Source organism: Lethenteron reissneri, chromosome 24 (genome assembly GCF_015708825.2).
Source record: "Lethenteron reissneri isolate LAM-NWPU_2019-01 chromosome 24, ASM1570882v1, whole genome shotgun sequence".
NCBI lineage: Eukaryota > Metazoa > Chordata > Hyperoartia > Petromyzontiformes > Petromyzontidae > Lethenteron > Lethenteron reissneri.
The window spans coordinates 10002980-10023187 of record NC_083802.1 but is presented as its reverse complement, the minus strand read 5'-3'; the positions used below and the strand labels follow the sequence as shown (position 1 = coordinate 10023187).

Sequence of the window (20208 nt, the reverse complement as noted above, 5' to 3'; positions counted from 1 at the left end):
GGAGAATCACTGGGGCTGTGCGTGACAGCGAACTGTGTGACACTGACAGGCTACTGCGTGACACTGCAACAGCCTCATGTGTCACGGTTTTCTGTGCTACAGATCACTGCGACTGAGGAGTAAACTCGTGCGCATTGTCCCTGGCTGTGCACTGGCACGAGATCTGCTACAGGAACCCTTAATTCATGCACATGCCATTTTAGTGAAACTATGCCCTATATTTAATAATTTACCCATTCCCTCTTTTTTCATTAGTTTTTTACGTATCGTTTATTTGAGTTGTTACTTTTTATCAACATTTTCACTTCCTGTCTTAAGGTCACGTGGAAAACATAAGCTAAATTCAGAACTTTCATGGAACTTTTGTCCTGCCCGATCAGCCTTTTATATTACCACTGAACTATAAAATGGCCTTAAGACTGGCATTGAGCCTAGTCAATTACAAATGCAAATTGAAGGGGCCTGAGTCTGAACACACAACTCCAAGGAACACTGCACATTGCACATTAAGACCAAAACCTAAGGGTGCCATTGAACTAAAATAAAACTTGTGCCTGATTGTGATCTTAATTCCTTAGGCCAGTGAACCCTAAAATGAGCCTTAGTCTGGCACTCTGAAACAATTAAGCTGCTGGAGCACACGTGTAAAACTCATTTCATAAATGTTTTATTGTTGTTAAAACCAAGGTACATGAACAAGAAAGTTGAAACCCTTTGCACATTTATAATGCTTAAAATACAAAAAGCTGAAAAGTCTTTTTATGAGTTTTAAAAATCGACAATTTACCAATAATAAATGTCAGCGATGTTGAAAAAAATGCTCATGTAGTTCAACATATTCTTGGAGTTACGTTCACTGCATTTCCTTATACGATTGCAAAAACCAGTAACGGAGCGCAGTTAAAAGCCTAGTTTATTGAAGAATTGTTGTTTAAACTTAGTTACAAATTTTCAACCAGGTTTAAAATATAAATTTAGTAACAACCCAAATCCACAATCGACTGTTGATTACCAACAAAAATGTTCTTACAGTGATACATCAGAGATACTAAGCCAGCACTGACGATCCCGAATTAAAGGTCTGCGCGTCAATATCAGGGGCTTAATATCAGTGGAATCGGGTTCATAATGGCTGTCAAAAACACTGAGATCCTGGAATTAAAATGTGAGCTTCAGTCTACCTCTATTAAACCAGGTTCCCAAGTGTAGAGGGTTGATGAGAGAGACTCAGACCCAGGTCTCGAACCCAGGGCCTCAGCAGTTCCAGCTCAGCATCTCTGACATGGCCATTATGACCCTGAGCCACCCAGCCACCTAAAAAAAAAAAGACAGCAAGTAAAGTTCTTCCTTGTAGTCATCCCATGGAGGATTTTTTTTCAGGTGTATATGTCTGGTTAGTGAAAATGCAAAGTATTTCTTTGTTTTGTTTCATGAAAAGGACGGCAACATTACCAAGGTTGTCTGTTTAAAATCAATGTGATTGTGAATTGATTTATTTTAAATCGATTTAAATAATTATGTATTAATAATGAACATACCTAAGTGACCCAAATGCTCTTAAAATTAATCAAATTGAAGAGTAAATCTAAATCCATTAACTGAATTCCATGTTCAAACTCAATTAATCGTAAGCTTAGTGACCGCAACTTTAAGTTCAAATATAGAAAATAAAAACCCATCAAGTCGATGGGGTTTCTTAATATCTTAAAGGAAGACGCAACAAAAAAAAGTGCATTTTGTTACAAAAACGTTGACACGTGGCAGTGTGACAGCTTCTATCCACTGCTGTAAATATAAAACTGCCAAATTCCTTCTCAAAGAAAACCCTGTCGAATCGGCCCAGCAACAGACATTTCTGTTCAAATTCCCCAGCACGAGCCAACGTTCATTGACTTAACATGGCCAGCTTCCAGCATGCTTCACGGCATCGCAACAGATGTATCACTGGCTCCCCAGCATGCGTCGGGTGTCATGACAGTCTCGTTCAAATGTACGGTGTTCACACGGCAATGAGGCCACGAGAGCGCGCTATAACGGCACTGACGAAAGACATTTATCTATAAATTTTCACCCCCCCCCCCCCCCCCCGAAACGAAGATTCAGACTCGTGTTGGGTCAGAACTGCACAGAACTAAGGTCTCTTAGGCGTGTTGCGAGAAAAAAATCTGATCTTTTCGGTTGTGTCTTCCTTTAAAACACAATCTTATCACAAGAAAACCTTTAAAATATATTTTGTTACGTTATATATAACTTTAATATAATACAGTATATATTTTGACAATTTAAAACTTAAAACCACAAATGCCTTTTTTTTGCCAACCCCGATATGAACATTCAGATTTTATCACCGTATTACAAAAATACACATTCTCTTTTTCGTAATAATATCGTATGATGTATGCATATTACTTTTTAAATATTTCCAGGTAAAACAAGAGCTGGACTTTTATGTATGTGAAGCAGTTACATTTGTTTTTGAGCAAACGATCGGTTATAATGAGCTGTCCAGGATTTTTTTTATATATGTATATAACAGCTTGCAAGTGCGTGTATATATATAAACTATATAACACTAATAATAAAGTAATGCTTATCATCATCAGCATCGCCACCACAACAGTCATCACAATCATATCAATCATCATCGCATCCACCATCATTTAATAAAGTCATCAATACAAATCTGAATTGATAAACATTGCTTATCACATCCACCACTACCATGATGATGATCATCATCAATGATCAACATCTACACCGCCATCAGTCTTATTACATTCACATACTCTGTAATGGCCGGTAGAAACACTTGGAAGTTCTGCTACTCCTACGAGTTGTAAAAAAGCCGTTTCGGCGGGGCTTACGACGATTTCTACAAACACAGGGTCTTAGAAACGAAAGGCAGCTTCTTCCTTCGCCCCACAGGGGCTTCCAAGAATTTCCAAAAAATACTGGATCTTAAAAATGAGCGCCAGTACTCTCTCTCGACACTCATGTGCGCTTCCGAGTATTTTTACCGACGCTCTAATACTGGCTTCAGGAGACTTAATGGGGCCGGAGGGAATCGAGACGCGTTCAATGGAGTTGAGTAACAGGGCCTTGAAGTTGAGGAAAGTTGAATTGGGAGATGAACGAAGTTAAACCGAGTTGAACGGGTTTAGTGGAATTAAGACAAATTAAGTGTAATTGAGTTGCACTCCACCATGTAAGTTGCTGTGTAAAGGAGTGGAAGTGGAGTTGAGTGGAGTGTAGTCGAATTGAATGGAGTTGAGTTTCTTCAAACGCAGTTGAGTGGATATGAATGGAGTGCAGGTATTTTGGAGTCAAGTTACACGGACATTGAGTTAATAAGAGTTTAATTTAGTTTAAGAGTTTGGAGGGGTTGAATAATTTCGACTTTAGAGGACTGGAAATTAGTGAGTCGTGAGGATCTGCGTTGAGTGGAGTTGCGTGGGTGTAGTGGAGAGGACTGAAGTGGAATCGGAGTTGAGTGGAACTGAGTTTTGCTGGAGGTGAGTGGATTTGAGATTAGGTGAGTTGAGTGGGAGTGAAGTGAAGTTGAGTGAAGTTGAATGAAATCGAGTTGAGGTGACTCGAGTTCAGTCGAGTTGAATTATGTTCAGTTGACAGTGGGATTGAGATTAAGTGCAAGTGACATTGAGTTGAAATATTTGAAGCTGAGTGGATTGGTTTGAGCTGTGTTGAGTGGCGTTGAGTCAAGTTGGGTTTTGTTGAATGTAATGGAGTTTATGTGTGTGGAATTGAATGGAGTCAAGTTGTATTGCGCTAAGTGGACATGTTGAATCTGAGTTGAATTTGAACGCTGCTGAGTTGAATTGAAGTTTCGCTGAGTGGAATGGAGTGGAGTTGAATGCAGTTGAATTATCAGAAGTTTGAAAATCCTTGTGCCGACTCCTCAGAGGACTGCTGATACAACTCGTGTTTCATGGTGAGAACTGCAACACAATGACACACAGCACGAACCCAAAGAAAGCCTTTGGTTTTAAGACAGCATTAACCTGGCTATTCGAGCCTCAGACATTGATATTAAACACTATACGGGGAATTAGTCTAGATCTATGAGCTATAGGGGGCATCTTTCTCTTCGTATAATGTGTACATGTTATGTGAATGCTCTGTAGATGTTTTTTTCTGGCTCATGGTCAATACCAGTGATGAATATCTGATCTGGTACTGGGACCTCCCATAAGTCGACTCCACCTCAAATGAGGATTTGGTGTGGTGTGTAAAAACATTAGCACTGGGGAGACAAAGGCGACAAGGGGCAGTGTTGGGCGTGCTGTCCCGGCCTTCATCGGTGCTCGCTCACAGCACTTGTTAAAGGCTATAAGGGGGATTTCTCTTTGTTTTTGGAGTACACACCACCCTACTATTATGCCACAACCATGCCAACCAGCCCTGCATCCCTCAACACTCCCACCCCACCACATGCCACTGCCCACACGACCCCCATTTGCTTTGCCCCCACCCCCCCCAAAGAGTGCCCATAGCTACACCTAGATTCCTACTGCCTCCAGACTCCACATTGACCACGACACCAAGGCGTCCCCATCGGCGCTCATGCCATAACTACTCTCTGTGCCTCAACAACCTTATAACTTATTCTTTGGGTCTTTCGGTAAAGTCACGTAGATGGTTCAAAGAAAATAACAAAAAACTACCTTTTGATCGCAACACAAGCGATCGTCATCAGGAGGAAAGAGGAAAGCTGCTGAATGCAGACAGTTTTATAGGGTGGAGTCCTCGGGTCATAGACGAAGTGGGCGGGGCTAGTGATGTTAATGTAAGAAATTAGCATGTTGATGTCAGATCGGAGAGCGACATCCGCGACGAGTGCGCGGGTGGCTATCTTAATGTGAGAGATTAGTATGTTCATGTAAGATCGCAAAGCCACCGCGACGCAGAGGTCGTCGTCCGTAGGTGGCCACGTTGGCGCGAGAAATTCCACCTGTTAATGTGAAATCGGAGAGCCAAAGCCACGGGGAAAAAATACAGAATTAACATCTGAAGGTGGCAGGAAGGAAACATCACAGCCAGTTATGACAAACTAGTTGATAACGTCCTTCCAATGATTGTCAAGTTTGTACCCATCTTCTCGGTTGAAATGGTGTCTGTGTCTATATATATATAGCTGGCTTCATGAACGAATCTTTGTTGATAGCCAGTGGGTTTGCAAAGTACCTTTGTCTTAGAGAAATCATCTTCTTGGTTCTTTCTTTATTTGATTATGTTTTATTTTTATTATTTTATTACTTCCCTTCTACGTGACTTTACCGAAAGAACCAAGAAGATGAATCCCTGCAGTCATGAAAGCTTTAAATCGAAATTTAGAGAAAACAATTTCGTGTGAGCCCACCGCATTAAAACAATGATCAACCACAACCGAAATATTGGTCCTACAGTGTTTCAGATCTGCCTTATGTTCACGAACACGGTCCCAGACATGTCGCTTCTCCAATGTAACTACTGCCGCAGACACGGCTTAGTTTGTAGACGCCAGGGTATTGCATTTCAGGGATCAAATCCTTCACAGATGGGGTCAGATCACGAATTTAATGTACTGTGTTAAATCGAACCTGGATCTTGTGTTTGTTCATGATTTTGGAAATCTTTTTGGTGACCCCTGCAATGTATGGCAAGGTGATGGTTTTGATTGGGTTCTCCGATGGTTCTTTCCCAACGGTTGGGGTGATAGATTTACGGATTATGTAGTCTGAATATCCATTCATCTTGAGAGCTTGGTGTACATGTTCCAGTTCACTGGCTAGGTGATGATGGTTATCTACGTAACTTTACCGAAAGACCCAAAGAATATGAATCCCTGCAGTCACGAAAGCTTTAAGTCAAGATTTAACCTTATCACTATCCATATGCTAGCAAAAAGGTCTACTCTCCTAAATGAGGCCTGTTTAATATTTTCCTTTTAAGGCAGTTGTTATTGACAAGTAGTCCTCTCAGACACCAAGCCAGCTCTTCTCCGTTTCACTAAATGCCTGGTCGTAAGATTATAAGACACTTCTGATTCACAATCTGCAGGAAAGCACGACTGACATCCTCTATCTCACTGAGGCAAGTTCTCTGAGCTCTACTCACTCCCTGAAGGTGTAGCCCCAGGCTACCACCTCTATGAATATAACACACTCAACTCCTCTTGCCAACATCTCTGAATTGGACTTCGGTTTCTTTACCATAAAAATAAAAAAATCACCTCATTTGACAATCATTCTTTACTTGCCCTCCATTCTCAAACTTTGTAATCTGTCCACCAAAGTCAAACGCAAACTTCACAGCCGACGTTTCAAACCTCGCCTCGACCTTCCCCGCCGCCCATTGCCGTTATTTCAACATCCATGTTCACAACCCATCAAACTCCCTGTCATCGAGTTCCCATTTCCGCATGAATTGCAGTGATCTCTCTTAACTGGTTTCAAAGCTACTTACTCAACCCCGTCATGTGCAAAATTAAGTTAAATCGCTCTCACCACCATCTCACATGCCTGCTATTAGTGGGCATAACCTCGTAGACTTCTCTTTTGTGCTATCCAGCCCACTTCCTTTCAGGTTCGGAGTTTCATTTCTCCTTCACTTCTGTGTTCCCAACATCCCATAAACCTGTTTCATGGACCCCAAACCCCACGGCCATTGTTTATTATAACACTACCATGTCCAGCACTGTGAAGGATATTGTCGCTCTGAAGACTCATACTTCTTCTAGAACTTCCTATATCCCCTGGCTTTGCCTTCCATCACAACCTCGAGACTGAAATCGAATCAAAAACCCAGTTCAGAAGTTCATGACCAGATCTGCAAGGCTCACAACAAATCTTATCAGCCAGCTTTGGCAAAGTCAACGTCAGGCTTCTACTCTGCTCTGATCACACACCCTACTGGAAACCCTAAATTCCTCTTCAGCACTGTAAACTCCCACCTGCAATGCCCGAATCAAACTTCCTCCACTACCCCATCAGGTGCCAAGTGCCAACACTTACCTCCTACTTCTCAGAAAAGGTTGATTAAAAAATAATCTCCACTACTTCCCCCAGAAGTAACCAAAAAAGGCATCCATAACCATTTTCTCCAGCCTAAATAAAATTCTTCTATCCTTAATCCTCTGCTTTCTACACTCTTCCATCACTGCTTATCAACATTAACAGCTTTTTAAATGTTTCTATTTCTTTTTAAATGTTTCTATTTCTTCTTTTTTAATGTTTCCATTTCTTCTAGTAGCACTCAAAACTGCTGTCATCCCTCCAGTCCTGAAACAAATCTACAAAGGACCCCAACATACCTGCAAATTTACCTTCTGGTTTAAACCATCCTTTTTCTGTGAATCAAAAAAGAGCCATTTCTTCCCCTGCCTCTTGCCTCTCTAAACAACATTCCTTCCATGGTCTTCATGAGCCAGTACAATCTACTTTCCTCAAAGGCCATTCTACCTGACTCGCCACTCGAATACACAAAATGTTCTAGACATGGATATATTGACATGCTTGATGGTTTTCTGTGATAAAATAGCCCTACTTATGTACAGCATATTGAGATGTGCCCGCATTTTGATGGGGCTGCATCTAAACGCAAATTACAGTGAATTCTATACAGAATGCTCTGCTGTGTGGCCAATAACCTCTTTTTCTCTTCTGACCGTGTATTCTCCCACCTTGTTCTCCTAGATCTCAATTCTCCATATGACCAATCCACTCCCAGAATTCCTTCTCAACTATGTAGGTAATTGACACTTCTCCTCTGGTTCTGATTTTACCTCTCAAACTGCTTACAGTGTCCATACTTTAGTCTCATCTTCCTCTCAGAAACCCCTGTGGCGATGGGATTCCACAAGGCTCAATGCTCTTCTCAATCGATCACCCTCCATTCAGCAATATCATCTGTAACGTTGACACCGTTTCAATGCTGCTGCTAGTTAGCCCTACCTATCCATTGACCCCTTTGCCCTCATATTTCACCTCTGACCTTGATCCATTGTCGCCTTGGATTAGTGCAAACTCGTTTTAGTTAAATATGACTAAATCTGAAGTTATCCTCATTGGCAAATACTCCATACTCAGTCAGAACCTACTCAACTAATGTCATGCTTGCAAAGAGCATCCGTAACCTTGAAGTTGTCAATCCTCCCACATCTGTCATCTCTGCAGGATCTCCCATCTCCATCTGCACAACATCTCCCGCATCAACATGCTGCTGAAACCCTTTATAAGAACTCGTTTTAATTACTGTAACGATCTTCTCTTTGGCCTCACCATACGCATTCCTTCCAAACTCCAGATAATCCACAATCTTGCTGCCAGAATTCTCACCCGTGGTCGTAAACAAGACCACATCATCCGAATACTCAGACCCCTCCACGTGCTCCAAACCCAGTAGTAGTAATCGTTAAGACATCAATGGGTCGTTTTGATTGTTCCTTCAGGTGTACGCGATACATCACCCCTAGCCAGACCTCCTGGATAGGCATGGTCCGCATCATCGAGGGCGATCTGTGAGCACCAGGTTGAGTGTGGGAGTCCCCTTGAGCGAACCCACATAAGGTCGGGTTTTGTTCTAGATCTGATTTCGACACTCAACTACAGGGCAGCTAAGCCAGATTGTCTGGTTGAAGACGAGCTACATGCTCAAATAGGCCCAGATGGCAGGTGTCAGATGAGGTTCTCTCTGTTGGGAAAACCAGTGCAGGATGTCACAGAGACATATGATAAAATCAGACCACCTGAACCCAATAATGCACTGCTGACAGCACATATAAAAGCCTCAAGATGCTTGATGTTGGACCCTAGCAGTGTCCAGGTCTCTAAGCAATAGAGCGCAACTGGTAGGATTCAAGCATTGTAGATGCGTAGCTTAGTTTCAAACACAACCCGAGATCAATATCAAGATAGCGCGTGCGGGACATCACTTGGGACAAGTGCATTGCACATAATTGAGACCATGCAGAGAACCAACAGCTTCATCAAGGTCACTCATTGCTTTCTATAAAAGGACACTGACATTTCAAGCGGCACTAAATCAGGTATAAAATATTGTTTAAAAAACATTCGCTTTCATAAAATTTCATAATCATTCAACATGCCACCACCCCAAACTCAAAACGTTCCTGCCCAGAAACATGCGCCTTACCTCAGGCGATTTCCAAGGCACAGGGGATCATAAAAACAAAAAACACAACGGTGTTTGTGCACAGAGAGAGGGAGTAGAGGAAAGAGATGGGACGTTATAGGAGAACCTGTGTAATGTGAATGGAGAATATAGGGAGGAATGAACATAGAGGTAGCCCTTGAGAGATGGAAAATAGTGGTGAGGAGGAAAACAGTTTCCAAAGTGTGTTGCCATCAATAGCCTAGGTTGTAACGATTTCTTGAGCATGACCTTGTGAGGTGGGCAAGAGACAGAACAAGTGGAAAAAGATACAGAGGGGTGCATGGTGCAGAAGTTGGTGCAGTCAAGATATATATAGAGAAAGAGGGCAGTGACAGAGAAGATAGAATAGAGATGGCTGGTCCATAAGGCACAAGGAGAAAAGGAAAAGATGCGAGATGAGGAGTTGGAGGAATGAACACGAGCAAGCATGTAGTGTGATAGATGCGAAAGTGAAGGGAAGAAAAGACCAAGAGGAATCTATGAAGTGACGCAGCTCGTGAGATCATCAGATGCACAACACATCCAGAGACAGAGTGGAGCACAGCAGAGAATGGTCCGGACAGCCTGATGTGGTGAAGACACCGAAAAAGAGAAGGCAGAGAGAGTAGTGAACTTCGTGGGGTACCTGGCGTGGCAACGGGCGTCACACGGCCATCGGACACTGACGTCATCAGCTTCCTGTCGGCCGACATCACCAGGGGGATTGGCCGTGTCACGCTGGAGACTTGCGTGAGCAGCCCCGGCGGGAAAGACGCTCCCGCTGCAGCAGAAGCTGCAGCTGCCGCGGCAGCCACAGAAGCCGACTTCCCTACGCCGCCATTGGGCTACGGCAGCAGGAGCAAGCAACGGCACCATTGGTGAAACAGAGTCGAGCCAAAGCCGCAACCCCCGAACCCCGCTCAGTGACTGATAAGCACTGGCCCTCTCAGTTTCTCATATGCGCTGCCCCCTTCAGTTGCTCAAAATTGGCACCACTCTCAGTTAAAATCACCCCCCTCCATGTCTCGTAATTCCAGCCCACTCAGGCTCGCATAATTGCCAATCTCCTTAATGTCTCAATTGCTGGCCTCCCTCAGTGTCTCGTAATTCCCGCCTGCACCCCCAAACCCCACCACGCCCCCACCAGGTGTCTCCTAAAATTCCACTCGCCCTCAATGAATCGCGCACCGCTCCCTCCGGGCGAGTGCCACACCTGCGAGGAAGAGCCATGGTCTGCGTTGTCACTGCCACCACCCAACATGGCATCCACAGGGTAACGGATGCAGGGGTGGGCTGGGTGGAAGAAGGAACGCTGCAACATGGAGGGCGGAGGAAAACCTGGCCCGTGGGACAGGTGGCCTGGTAAGCCTGAGGAGGGCGTGGGAGAGACACGGAAATACACAAGGATAAGGAGAGACATAGGGAGGTGCGGCAAAAGACGGGGACAAGGATGGACATACATGGGAAATGGGAATGAGGAAAGAAAATTGGAGAGGCAGAAATAGACAAGGAATAAGGAAAGACGTGGGAAGACACAGCGATGAGAAGACACAGGGAGACATGGAGATAAGGAGAGATACAGAGAGACTTGGGTAAATATGGGGAGGCACAAGGATGATGCAAGACATGTGGATAACTATGACTACAACTACTGCTGGTTGGAGTAGTTGTAGTCATGGTTATTGCTGTTGTAGTAGTTGCTGTTGCTGTGAGGGTGGATGTTGTTGTTATTGTGGTGGTGGTGGTTGTAGTGTTTGTGGTAGTTGTTGTTAATGTCGTTGTTGTTATCATGAATGTAGATGATGCGGTCATGGTTATTGTGATGTGCTGACAGTGTAGAAGTTGTTGTTGTCATTGTTGTGATTGTTATCGTTGTGACTGTTGTTGTGAACGGTGTAGTAGTGATTTGGTGTTGGAGTTGTAGCTGTAATTGTAGTTGTTGAAGCTGTAGTTGTTGCTGTTGTAGTAGTAGTTGTTACTGGTCTCTGCGTTGTGGCTGCCCCAGTCCGAGTCCTCGTGTCGAGAATAAAACCCTCCGCCCCCCTCCGAGCCGGGCTCATCCAGACCGTCCCCGGGCTTGTGGCGCTTACTGACACAAACAACAACAACTTAAATTTGTACAGCGACTAAACAAAGCTGCATCTCTCAAGGCGCTTTACACGAGTGAGGGACAGTATCGGCAAAATGTGAAAAAACCCGGATTCAAACCCAATATCTCAGAGGTGCTGCGTTGTAAAAACAAATATTGGTTCCCCCGAATATTTATATATGCCCCGGGTTAGGACTGGGATTACTCCGTTACGAAAGAATTTTCTTCTTACGGCCACTGTTCCCACGTTGCTATGGGGTCGGCTGCCCGGGTCTCCCTCCTCCACTTCTGTCTGTCGAAGGCCTCCATTGGTGTCACCCCAGCCACTTTCATGTCCCTTTGTTACAAAGGAATAAGGGGGTACAAATATTCAGCAAGGGAACCAATATCCCCGAACACATGTTCCTTTGGGGGAACAAATATTCGTTACTGGGCGCACAAGTATTTTATCAATATTTGGAGGGGGAATGTATATTCCCCCAACATTAGCTCAGCGTCTCTGGAGCACTCGTTAATAACCGCGAGCCACGCGGCCACACCGGAACTTTTAAACCCTCAAGAATAATGTACATAACAGAGGCAAAAGTTAGCGTTCTCACCTGGCGCTGACGAGTCCGGGTGAGATTGGACCGGACCCAGATCCGTGACCGAGTCTCCCGATGGCGGAGAAATAAGCAGAGTTTTCGGTCTCGGACACAAATGCCACACCCGGCCCGCTCACGATAGGTGCTGTGAGTGCAGAGGGGAAGGGGCGCGAGCAAGCATCGGCATGGGGTTGAAAGCGTTGTGACGTGGAGTGAGTTCGCAATGAGGATTCTAAAAATCATGCCAGCATTCTCTGTGAACAATGATGAACTCATCGGACAGAAACGGGTTCTCAGGGCAAAATATTAAGCTGTGATTAACGCATGTTAGATTGTTAGATAAATTATATGGACAAATTAAGAAACAGAAAGAGATTAGACTATTTGCCAGATTGTGTAACCTGTGTAATCTGTATACTATCTAGACATTTGCAAGTGTGTGTGTTTCAAAATTCAAATCACAACACATGGGCAGGATTTGGGGATGATTTAAATCTCACGATGAAATAGATGATGTGGAAATGTGCCATCATCAGGTTAATTTGTTCATAATATATTTGAATCTATGCCCCCATGTGTCCCCATGTGTTGCCAAGTGTCTCAATACCTCTGGAAACTCGTATGAGTTCATTTATTCCAAAAACTCCGAGGGTCACAAAACTTTCCTGGTAGCCAGAGATACCTTGGGGAAAGATGACACGATTATGAGAATAATAAACATCATTAACAATCAGCAATGTCATGAACAGTAGCAAAGGCATCGTCGTTATTCCCAGCATTAGTAGCATCATCGTCTTGATGACTGGTATCAAAATCATCAGCAGCAGCATCACCACCATCATCACTACCATCATCAGTGGTTATTCTAATTGAGGAACTGGCCCCCACTATGGAAATGTGGAATTTGTACCATTGGCGGAGGTTCTACCTTTGCAATAATGAAGAAAAAAGCATTTGTTCACATTACACGTCACTAGACTACCATGATAAAAAAAATTGTTGCCCGAAAATGGCTGCCGATATCGCCGCTTGTTGCAGAGGTTCTGCAGTTCGAAGCAGGCAGGCTGCACTGGTTATTAATGTGGGTGCACAAACCATGAATACACGCCGTTTCCTTCACAGTAGATGTTAACAAGATCCACTGACGTCACTCGAAATGAGTAGGCAATTGTGTGCCAGAGTCCTGATTAAAATTTGGCCAAACATTTTTTAAAAATTGCTCACAAAGTACTCAACTGAAGTTTCGCATAGCAACATCGCCCTCTACTGTGACACTCCTGCAGACTATGCTAAACAGCGGCTTAGGGAATATCCCTACTACAAGAACAGCACGAATACCAAGGTTGCCGAATAATTCATTTTTTTTTTATTACTAAGCGATTCTTTAAACTATGGAAACGTGGGATGCCCTGCAAGCCAGGTCTGCATTGTTTCCTGTTTTTCCCCAAATCTCTCTTGTATTGTCCCAGCCTTTTGTTCATTTAAACGCAGATTTTTCTACAGATTTTCACTGGATTCTCAATATTTCCTCCAGATTACACAATGCACTCGCTCATTTCTCCAGATGTTTCTCAATTTCTATCAATCTTTCCAGACTTCGCTACATCTATCAGATCTCTCCATTTTTTGTTAATGCGCAAACAACAGGACTTCCAACACATGTCAGAGTTAATCTATTGGAATATATTTTTTTTTAAATCCCTGCCTAAGAAAAACAATGAACATTCCCCCTTTATTGTAGAATGGTTCCTTCTCCGTTAGCTCACAGACTTTTCCATCAACACTTCCATCTATTAAACGTTTCTCACCGTTTTCTGTCTTAATTTCGGTGTCAGCCAGGGACATATTTTCATTCTTTGGGCTGTCTGAATCTCCAGAATCTGAAAGGGAGGAAATGTTGTTGAACAACAATATCAATACATTTATGTTGAAAGAATTACAATGTTAAAATAAATATCCATGAACATGAACTAAGTTTCTCTCGCCCTCTTTGCAGGTTCATATTGGTCAGCACCACTGAGGACCTGGGTTTGAGCCCCGAGTCTGGGTCTTTCTCACAGGGAAGAGAGTTTCGTAATGACTGTGGTCATGTTTATAGTGGCTGTGAATATGGACATGCATCTCAATGAGTGTAATTACTATTCTATGTACTGTATACACGAGTGTGATGGTTGCGTCGCTGGTGCCTGTATTGACGATAAAGGGCAAGTGGTGTTTGCAAGCATCTAACAAATGCAACACAACACACAGGAGGTGTTGAGGGCAGCACTGCGCCTGGCCACCTTTGTCTCCCCAGTGCTGATGCTTAACATACCATACCAGGTATGCATCTAAGGCCGAGTCCACCTCATGGGAGGTCCAGGGCAGGTTCAAAAACCGTGTGCCACGAATGTTGTCCCTAGCCAGGAATCTTCTCAGGGTTCGTAGCACTGTGCACAAGCCGATGCATAATTGCTCCCTACGCACACAAATATTCACACTGTATATACCAAACACACGTATATACACGTGTGTACACAAATACAAGTAACACACGCAGATATGTACTGAAACATACACAGACACGAGCGCGTGCACACACACACACACAACTGGACTCGCTAGCCTTATAGGTGCTCACAAACAGTCCTCGGTTTGTTGTGACTGACCAACACCCTCCCCTAAGCCGTCCCACCCTTGGCTCGTTCCGGGGGAAAAAAAACTGTTTCCGTGATTAAATTTAGACCCTAAAATTTGAAACCGGGCCAAACTTTAGTACCGAGTAAACGCACATCCAACACACTGTACCAAAACCTGAAATCGCATCAGCAGCCCGGGTTTACTCAAGCTGTGAAGAACTGATGGGAGCCTGTTATTTAACCAGGATAGCCACACTGCTGAGCCTGCAGACTCATTCTGCAGACAGTCGATTTACTTGTGGGAGCATATGCACCGTACCTGCCCCCCTTCATAGTATAAGTCACTCTGACTTACCACAACACAGGCAAGTAACAATTGTTGAATTAATGTAAATTATCATTATTATTATTATACTCATAATGCACGTGTTTAATCGCGTACGATAATCAATTACTTTTTTTTATCAATACAAATAGTTTGTAGGCGAATGGTTGGAACCGAATGAGGCAACAAAACTTAAGACGGACAAATCCGACCCGAGCAGAACTGAAGACATCGAACTAACGAGTCTGTATACAGGCGAACAGCACAAAACACAGGTCAGTACGGACAGACCAGACAATATACAGGGTACAGACAGCAGAAACAACAGCACCAGACAAGCCAATGCAAACTAATGAGTGCAGGCAAGACAGACCCGTGCAGAAGAGACAGGCAACACAAATAATGCAGTAAAGTGAAACCGAACAGAAATGTATTCTTGAATCAAACCTCGAGCCCAAAATGTGCCAATGCATTGAGTCAGTGGACAAGGAGGTGAATCGCTACGTGACTAAGACAAAGATCCCCGTATAGCCTCAACAGACTGTTGGGGCAAGTGCTGTTAGCGAGCACCTATGAAGGCCGGAACGGCACACGAGAGGGTGGGTGGCCAGCACCACTCACGGCCGCCTTTGTCTCCCTAGTGGCGATATTTACACACCGCACTAGGTACTCATTTGAGGCCGAGTCGACCTAGGGGAGGCCCAGGACCGGTTCAGATAATCATCACTGGTGTTGGTGGCCATGAGCCGGAATCAAACTCGGGGTATCAGGTCCCCCCCCCCCCCCATGGTGGTGTTACGTGACAAACACACGCGCACACACACGGATACACACGCAAGACAAGCGGGCCTCCCTTCACAGTAGGAGTCAAAGAGACCTGCCAGACCACAGCGTACGACAGCTATTCACAGTACCACAGTGCATCATCTGTGCATGGTGTCGTTGGCTGCCTTGGAAATCCAGCGACTAGGGTTCAACTCCCAGTCAGGGATAACCGTCGACAGGAAGTCGTGTATGCACCTGTGCTGGGCCAACTCCCCACGAGGTTGACTCCGTCATAAATGAGTGCACATAACAGGTGTGTAAACATCAGCACTGGGGGAACCAGGTATGATGACAACCACACCATGTGCCATGCCAGTCTTAATAGGTAGGTACTCATGAATAGCATGTTTTCACTGCAGTCTTGCATGTTTGTATGTTTATGTGGGGAGTGGTGTAGCGGTCAGCACGCTGCACTATGAATCCAGCGACCCGGGTTCAATTCCCGCTCACGGCAAACATTGGTAACGATTATCTTAACCGGTTTTCTAGGCTTCCCCTAGGTAGACTCAGCCTCAATTGAGTACCTGGTGCGGTGTGTAAAAACATCGCCACTGGGGAGACAAAGGCAGCTGGGCGTGGTGCTGGCCACCCACCCCCTCGTGTGCCGTGCCGGACTTCATAGTTGCTCACCAACAGCACTTGCCCCAATAACCTGTTAAAGCTATACAGGGAATATTTGTCTTCATTGTATGTATATGTGCAAGTAGGAACAAGTGCAGTTATTTGAGGTTGAACAGGCGATCTTTGTGTGGATGTGTTTGTGTGCGTTTTTTTTGTCTCTCTTCTCTCCGATCAGATTCTAATTCGGCTACCAGCATCGTGTCATGAGACAAGTTTCCATTTGGAATTCTCACAGCAAACAGTGTCAGAGAACGGCCCCCGGAAGATGACGTCACAAAACTACTTCTCAAGCCCCCTTCAATAGCCTCTTTATCCCCACTAACGGCAACACTTTTTATAAACCCTGCAGAGAGTGTCAGCTGCATGTCAATCAAACCAAAAATTTAAACTCTTAGAGCCAGAAAAAGCTAAATTAGGTGAAATGCCAAATGTAATAGAATGTACTTAAGGAATCGGCGGAGTCAAGGTTAGCTGACACCTGAAATCAGACCCAGGATGCGGTAATGCCAGATGGATGCCCTGACACGGTATTTTTGCCCATGAGCTACTTGGCCATGTGTGTGTACGTATGTATGAATGCATATGTGCATGTGATTATATGTGCGGAGCAATAAATCGATTCCCGCTCACGACCAACACCAGTTACGATTATCTGAACAAGTACAGGGGCTCCCTTAGGTTGACTCAGCCTCAAATTAATACCTAGTGCAATGTCTAAACATTGCCACAAGTGCTGGTCACCCACCCCTCCGTGTGCCATGCTGGCCTTCATATGTGCTCGCTAAAAGCACTTTCCTGAACAATCTTTTCTGGCTATACAGGGGACCTATGTCGTTGCATGTGGACGTGGAGATGTACATGTGCAGTTACTTTATCAATCCACTGCCGTATTAGGGCCTTCTTATATCACACGGGGGTTTATTGTGATGTATTGACCATACATGACCACAATGGTCAGTGTACAATAACGGAATTTGCTACACTGCCCTATTCTGCCCAACAACATGGCTCCGCAGCCTGTTATGTATGACGGTCACCTATCCAAGCACCATCCAGGCTCAAACTTGGCTGGTGAGATGCGATGTGATCAGGCACATAGTGGGTGATTTATTTTTTCACGTGCACGTATGCTAATGAATGTGACATGTTAATAATCCACCAAGACATGTAACTCGCTGTGGCTCTTACTTTTCTGCCAAAAAGTTCACGCACGTATTTATTGAGGCAAGGAGTCTCTATGGAGGGGTCGGGTTAATAATGTTCTGTTATGTAACTAGACGAGAGGAGTTGTGCAAACGCGTGTATGCGTGTGTGAATGTGTGAATGTGTGTGAGAAGTGGTGTAGCGGTTAGCCCGCTGCGCTATGAATCCAGCGAACCGAGTTCAATTCGCGCTCATGGCCAAATTAGTGACGATTATCTGAACCGGTCCTGGGCCTCCCCTAAGTCGACTCAGCCTTAAGCGAGTAGCTCTTGCGGTGTGTAAACATCGACACTGGGGAGACAAAGGCAGCCAGGCGTGGTGCTGGCCACCCACCCCTTCGTGTGCCTTGTCTGGCCCTCAACGTTGCTCGCTAACAGCACTTGCTCCAACAGTCTCTTAATGCTAGATTTGGGATCTGTCTTTTGTGAATGTGTGTAGGGAGTGGTAGTGCAGTAGTTAAGAGCGCTGTGCTCTTAACCACAGTGGTATCAGAACTGGTCTCGGGCATCTTCTAGGTCGACTCGGCCTTAAAAGAGTACATTTGGAGTTGTGTGTAAACATCAGGACTAGGAAGACAAAGGCATTGGACATGGTGCAAGCTCCACTACACATTTAATGCGTGCCGCACAGGCATAAATAGGTGCGCGCTAACACCGCTTGCACCAACAGTACTACATGGGAGATCTTTGTGTGTGTTGGAAAAGGTGCCATTCAAAATTCAAGTTTGATATTTTCAAGGTCACTCCTCATTAAACTGAAACACTGCATGTTTAAATACCGGTTGTTCAGCGGAGTTGGATAAAAATGCATTACAGTTAATATATAGTCAAGTATTGGCATCAATGCAGATAAGAGGGGATCTACAGCAAGCTGTAAATATGAACAGATTTGAATGACATATTTAGCAGGTGAATTTTACACCTAAAGTAAGAAATTGAGGTGTGATAAAAAAAAAATGAAATTGCACTTTGGCATATGCGTACTTCGGCATATGCGTACTGAATGTGGGTGAACGTGTGTGGAAGCTATATGGCTGATCCCTACATACAAAACTTCGAGTCTTCTTGGCCACAGTTATATGGCCGTGAAGACCCCTCTAAACAGAACTATTACTGGTAGGAACCCACTGGTTCCACCAGCCCACAGGGGATTATTGTGTCCGTCCGTCGTGCAGGAAGGGGCTGGGTGGGGAGGGAGGGGCTGGGTGGGGAGGGGCTGGGTGGGGAGGGTGGGGCTGGGTGGGGAGTGGAGGGTGGGGAGGGGCTGGATGGGGAGGGGCTGGTCACCCCGTGGTGCCCTTATAAAACTCAACGTTTAACCTACTCACGCCGGCTTGTGCCCGCCCTGAAAATCGGGCATATTTGCGGAATACACCATACCGCCGTTGACCCTGGCCATTAACCGAGCAACCCAACGTTCCTACCAGCTCCCTCTACAGGAATATGTTTTACCGGTTTTAAACATTCAGGCTGGCTTGCCTATGATCCATCCTGGGTCTAACCAGGCTGAATTGTGTGAGGCGCTCACATATCCTTGAAAGATCTGGACAGTCTCTTTAGTGAACTCCCCCGGCAGGCAAGGCTGCCCAGCCACTGCATGCCCAAGCAGCTTCTGTTTTGCCAGAGGTAGCTAAACAGGCATGACACAGACTAAAGAAGAGGTGGGCTGTGGTACAGGAAGATGTGGAGCTGAGTGGACTTGTCGAATATTGGTACCAGCAGTGTCAAGATTGGCCTCTGTGGAGGAGGCTCATGAAGGATGCTACTGGGCAGTTGGTGACAGTCGCCCTCCAACAACAGAGGGCAGAGGAGTGACGTTCTCAATAACGAGCGGAGCGCAGGATGGCTAAACGCAGCAAGTTGGCACAGCAAGGATCATCTGCCAGTAATCTAAAGTCAACCTATGGCACCTGGGTCTGTCCTGTGACCTCCTGTCAGCAAGCCTTTGATACATCACATAGCCTCAAAAATGCACCTAGCCTGGCACTAGCACTGTGGGGACATTACCGCTTCTTTTCGGTTAATGGCGGCTGTTGCTTTGTGTCCAAAGTGCGTTTGTGTGCATGCACATGCGTGTCTACAAATGTACTCCTACTTACCATTCTATCACCTCTCTGTCTCCTGAAGCCATTCATCACCTACCCATGTCTTCCTCCTCCACCCCGTAGATTTCTCCTCAACCTGATGTTTCTGTCCGACTCCCTGCCTATCTCTCCTTCTGTCTCTCTTTACCTATGTTGTAACCTTTCACCTCCCCCCACCCCTTTACCCCACAGCATCTCTTTAACTGCAATCACATTCATTCACCTCCCTCCACATTCCCATTACCTCACAAGGTCTCCCTCCACTTACCATCATCTCCCCGTGGCTTCAACACCCCCCGATCCTTCATGTCCCTTTTTTCCCCATCCCATGTACTCAACAACCATTATATCTTCCATCACGCTGACATGACCTAGCAGCCGGAGTAGTTCACGGTTGCAGTGGTTGACGGTTCGAATCGCGCGGCCGACCTAATTAATACTGCGGACATATTAACCGCAAAAATATACGCGCCGTCTGCTTCGCAGTGGATGTTACACGTGCCGTGACGTCAGCCACAAGGCTAGGTCATTGTGTGTGCCACCATCACAATGCACATTTACCAAAAAAAAAATGTAGGCCAACTACTCAATTTTAAAATACATAGCAATCATCGCCCCCTACCAGGGAAAACATGGTGGCCCCTCTTGAAAGAGTCATGAGACTTAGTGAGGCTTTCCTGTATGAACAAACATACAAATAATAATAATGT

At 44.9% G+C, this 20208-nt stretch overlaps 1 protein-coding gene across 10 annotated transcripts in view; it reads right to left on the bottom strand.

Annotated features, from left to right (window-relative positions):
• Positions 1 to 650: 650 nt before the first annotated feature.
• The window catches only part of LOC133346566 (nuclear factor 1 X-type-like), a 37611-nt gene continuing 18053 nt past the window's right edge, over positions 651 to 20208 (bottom strand). For 6 of the 10 annotated variants that reach the window (XM_061558209.1, XM_061558210.1, XM_061558211.1 and 3 more), the window contains 8 exons: positions 13632 to 13703; positions 12431 to 12505; positions 11839 to 11968; positions 11472 to 11576; positions 11076 to 11239; positions 10364 to 10518; positions 9797 to 9995; positions 651 to 1314 (listed from right to left, as the gene is read on the bottom strand). In XM_061558209.1, the coding sequence (XP_061414193.1) occupies positions 1187 to 1314; positions 9797 to 9995; positions 10364 to 10518; positions 11076 to 11239; positions 11472 to 11576; positions 11839 to 11968; positions 12431 to 12505; positions 13632 to 13703 (1028 nt within the window). In that variant the 3' untranslated portion in view covers positions 651 to 1186. Of the gene's footprint in view, positions 3957 to 9796; positions 9996 to 10363; positions 10519 to 11075; positions 11240 to 11471; positions 11577 to 11838; positions 11969 to 12430; positions 12506 to 13631; positions 13704 to 20208 lie in introns of all 10 variants that reach the window. The other 4 variants (XM_061558216.1, XM_061558215.1, XM_061558217.1 and 1 more) reach the window with 4 other exon arrangements.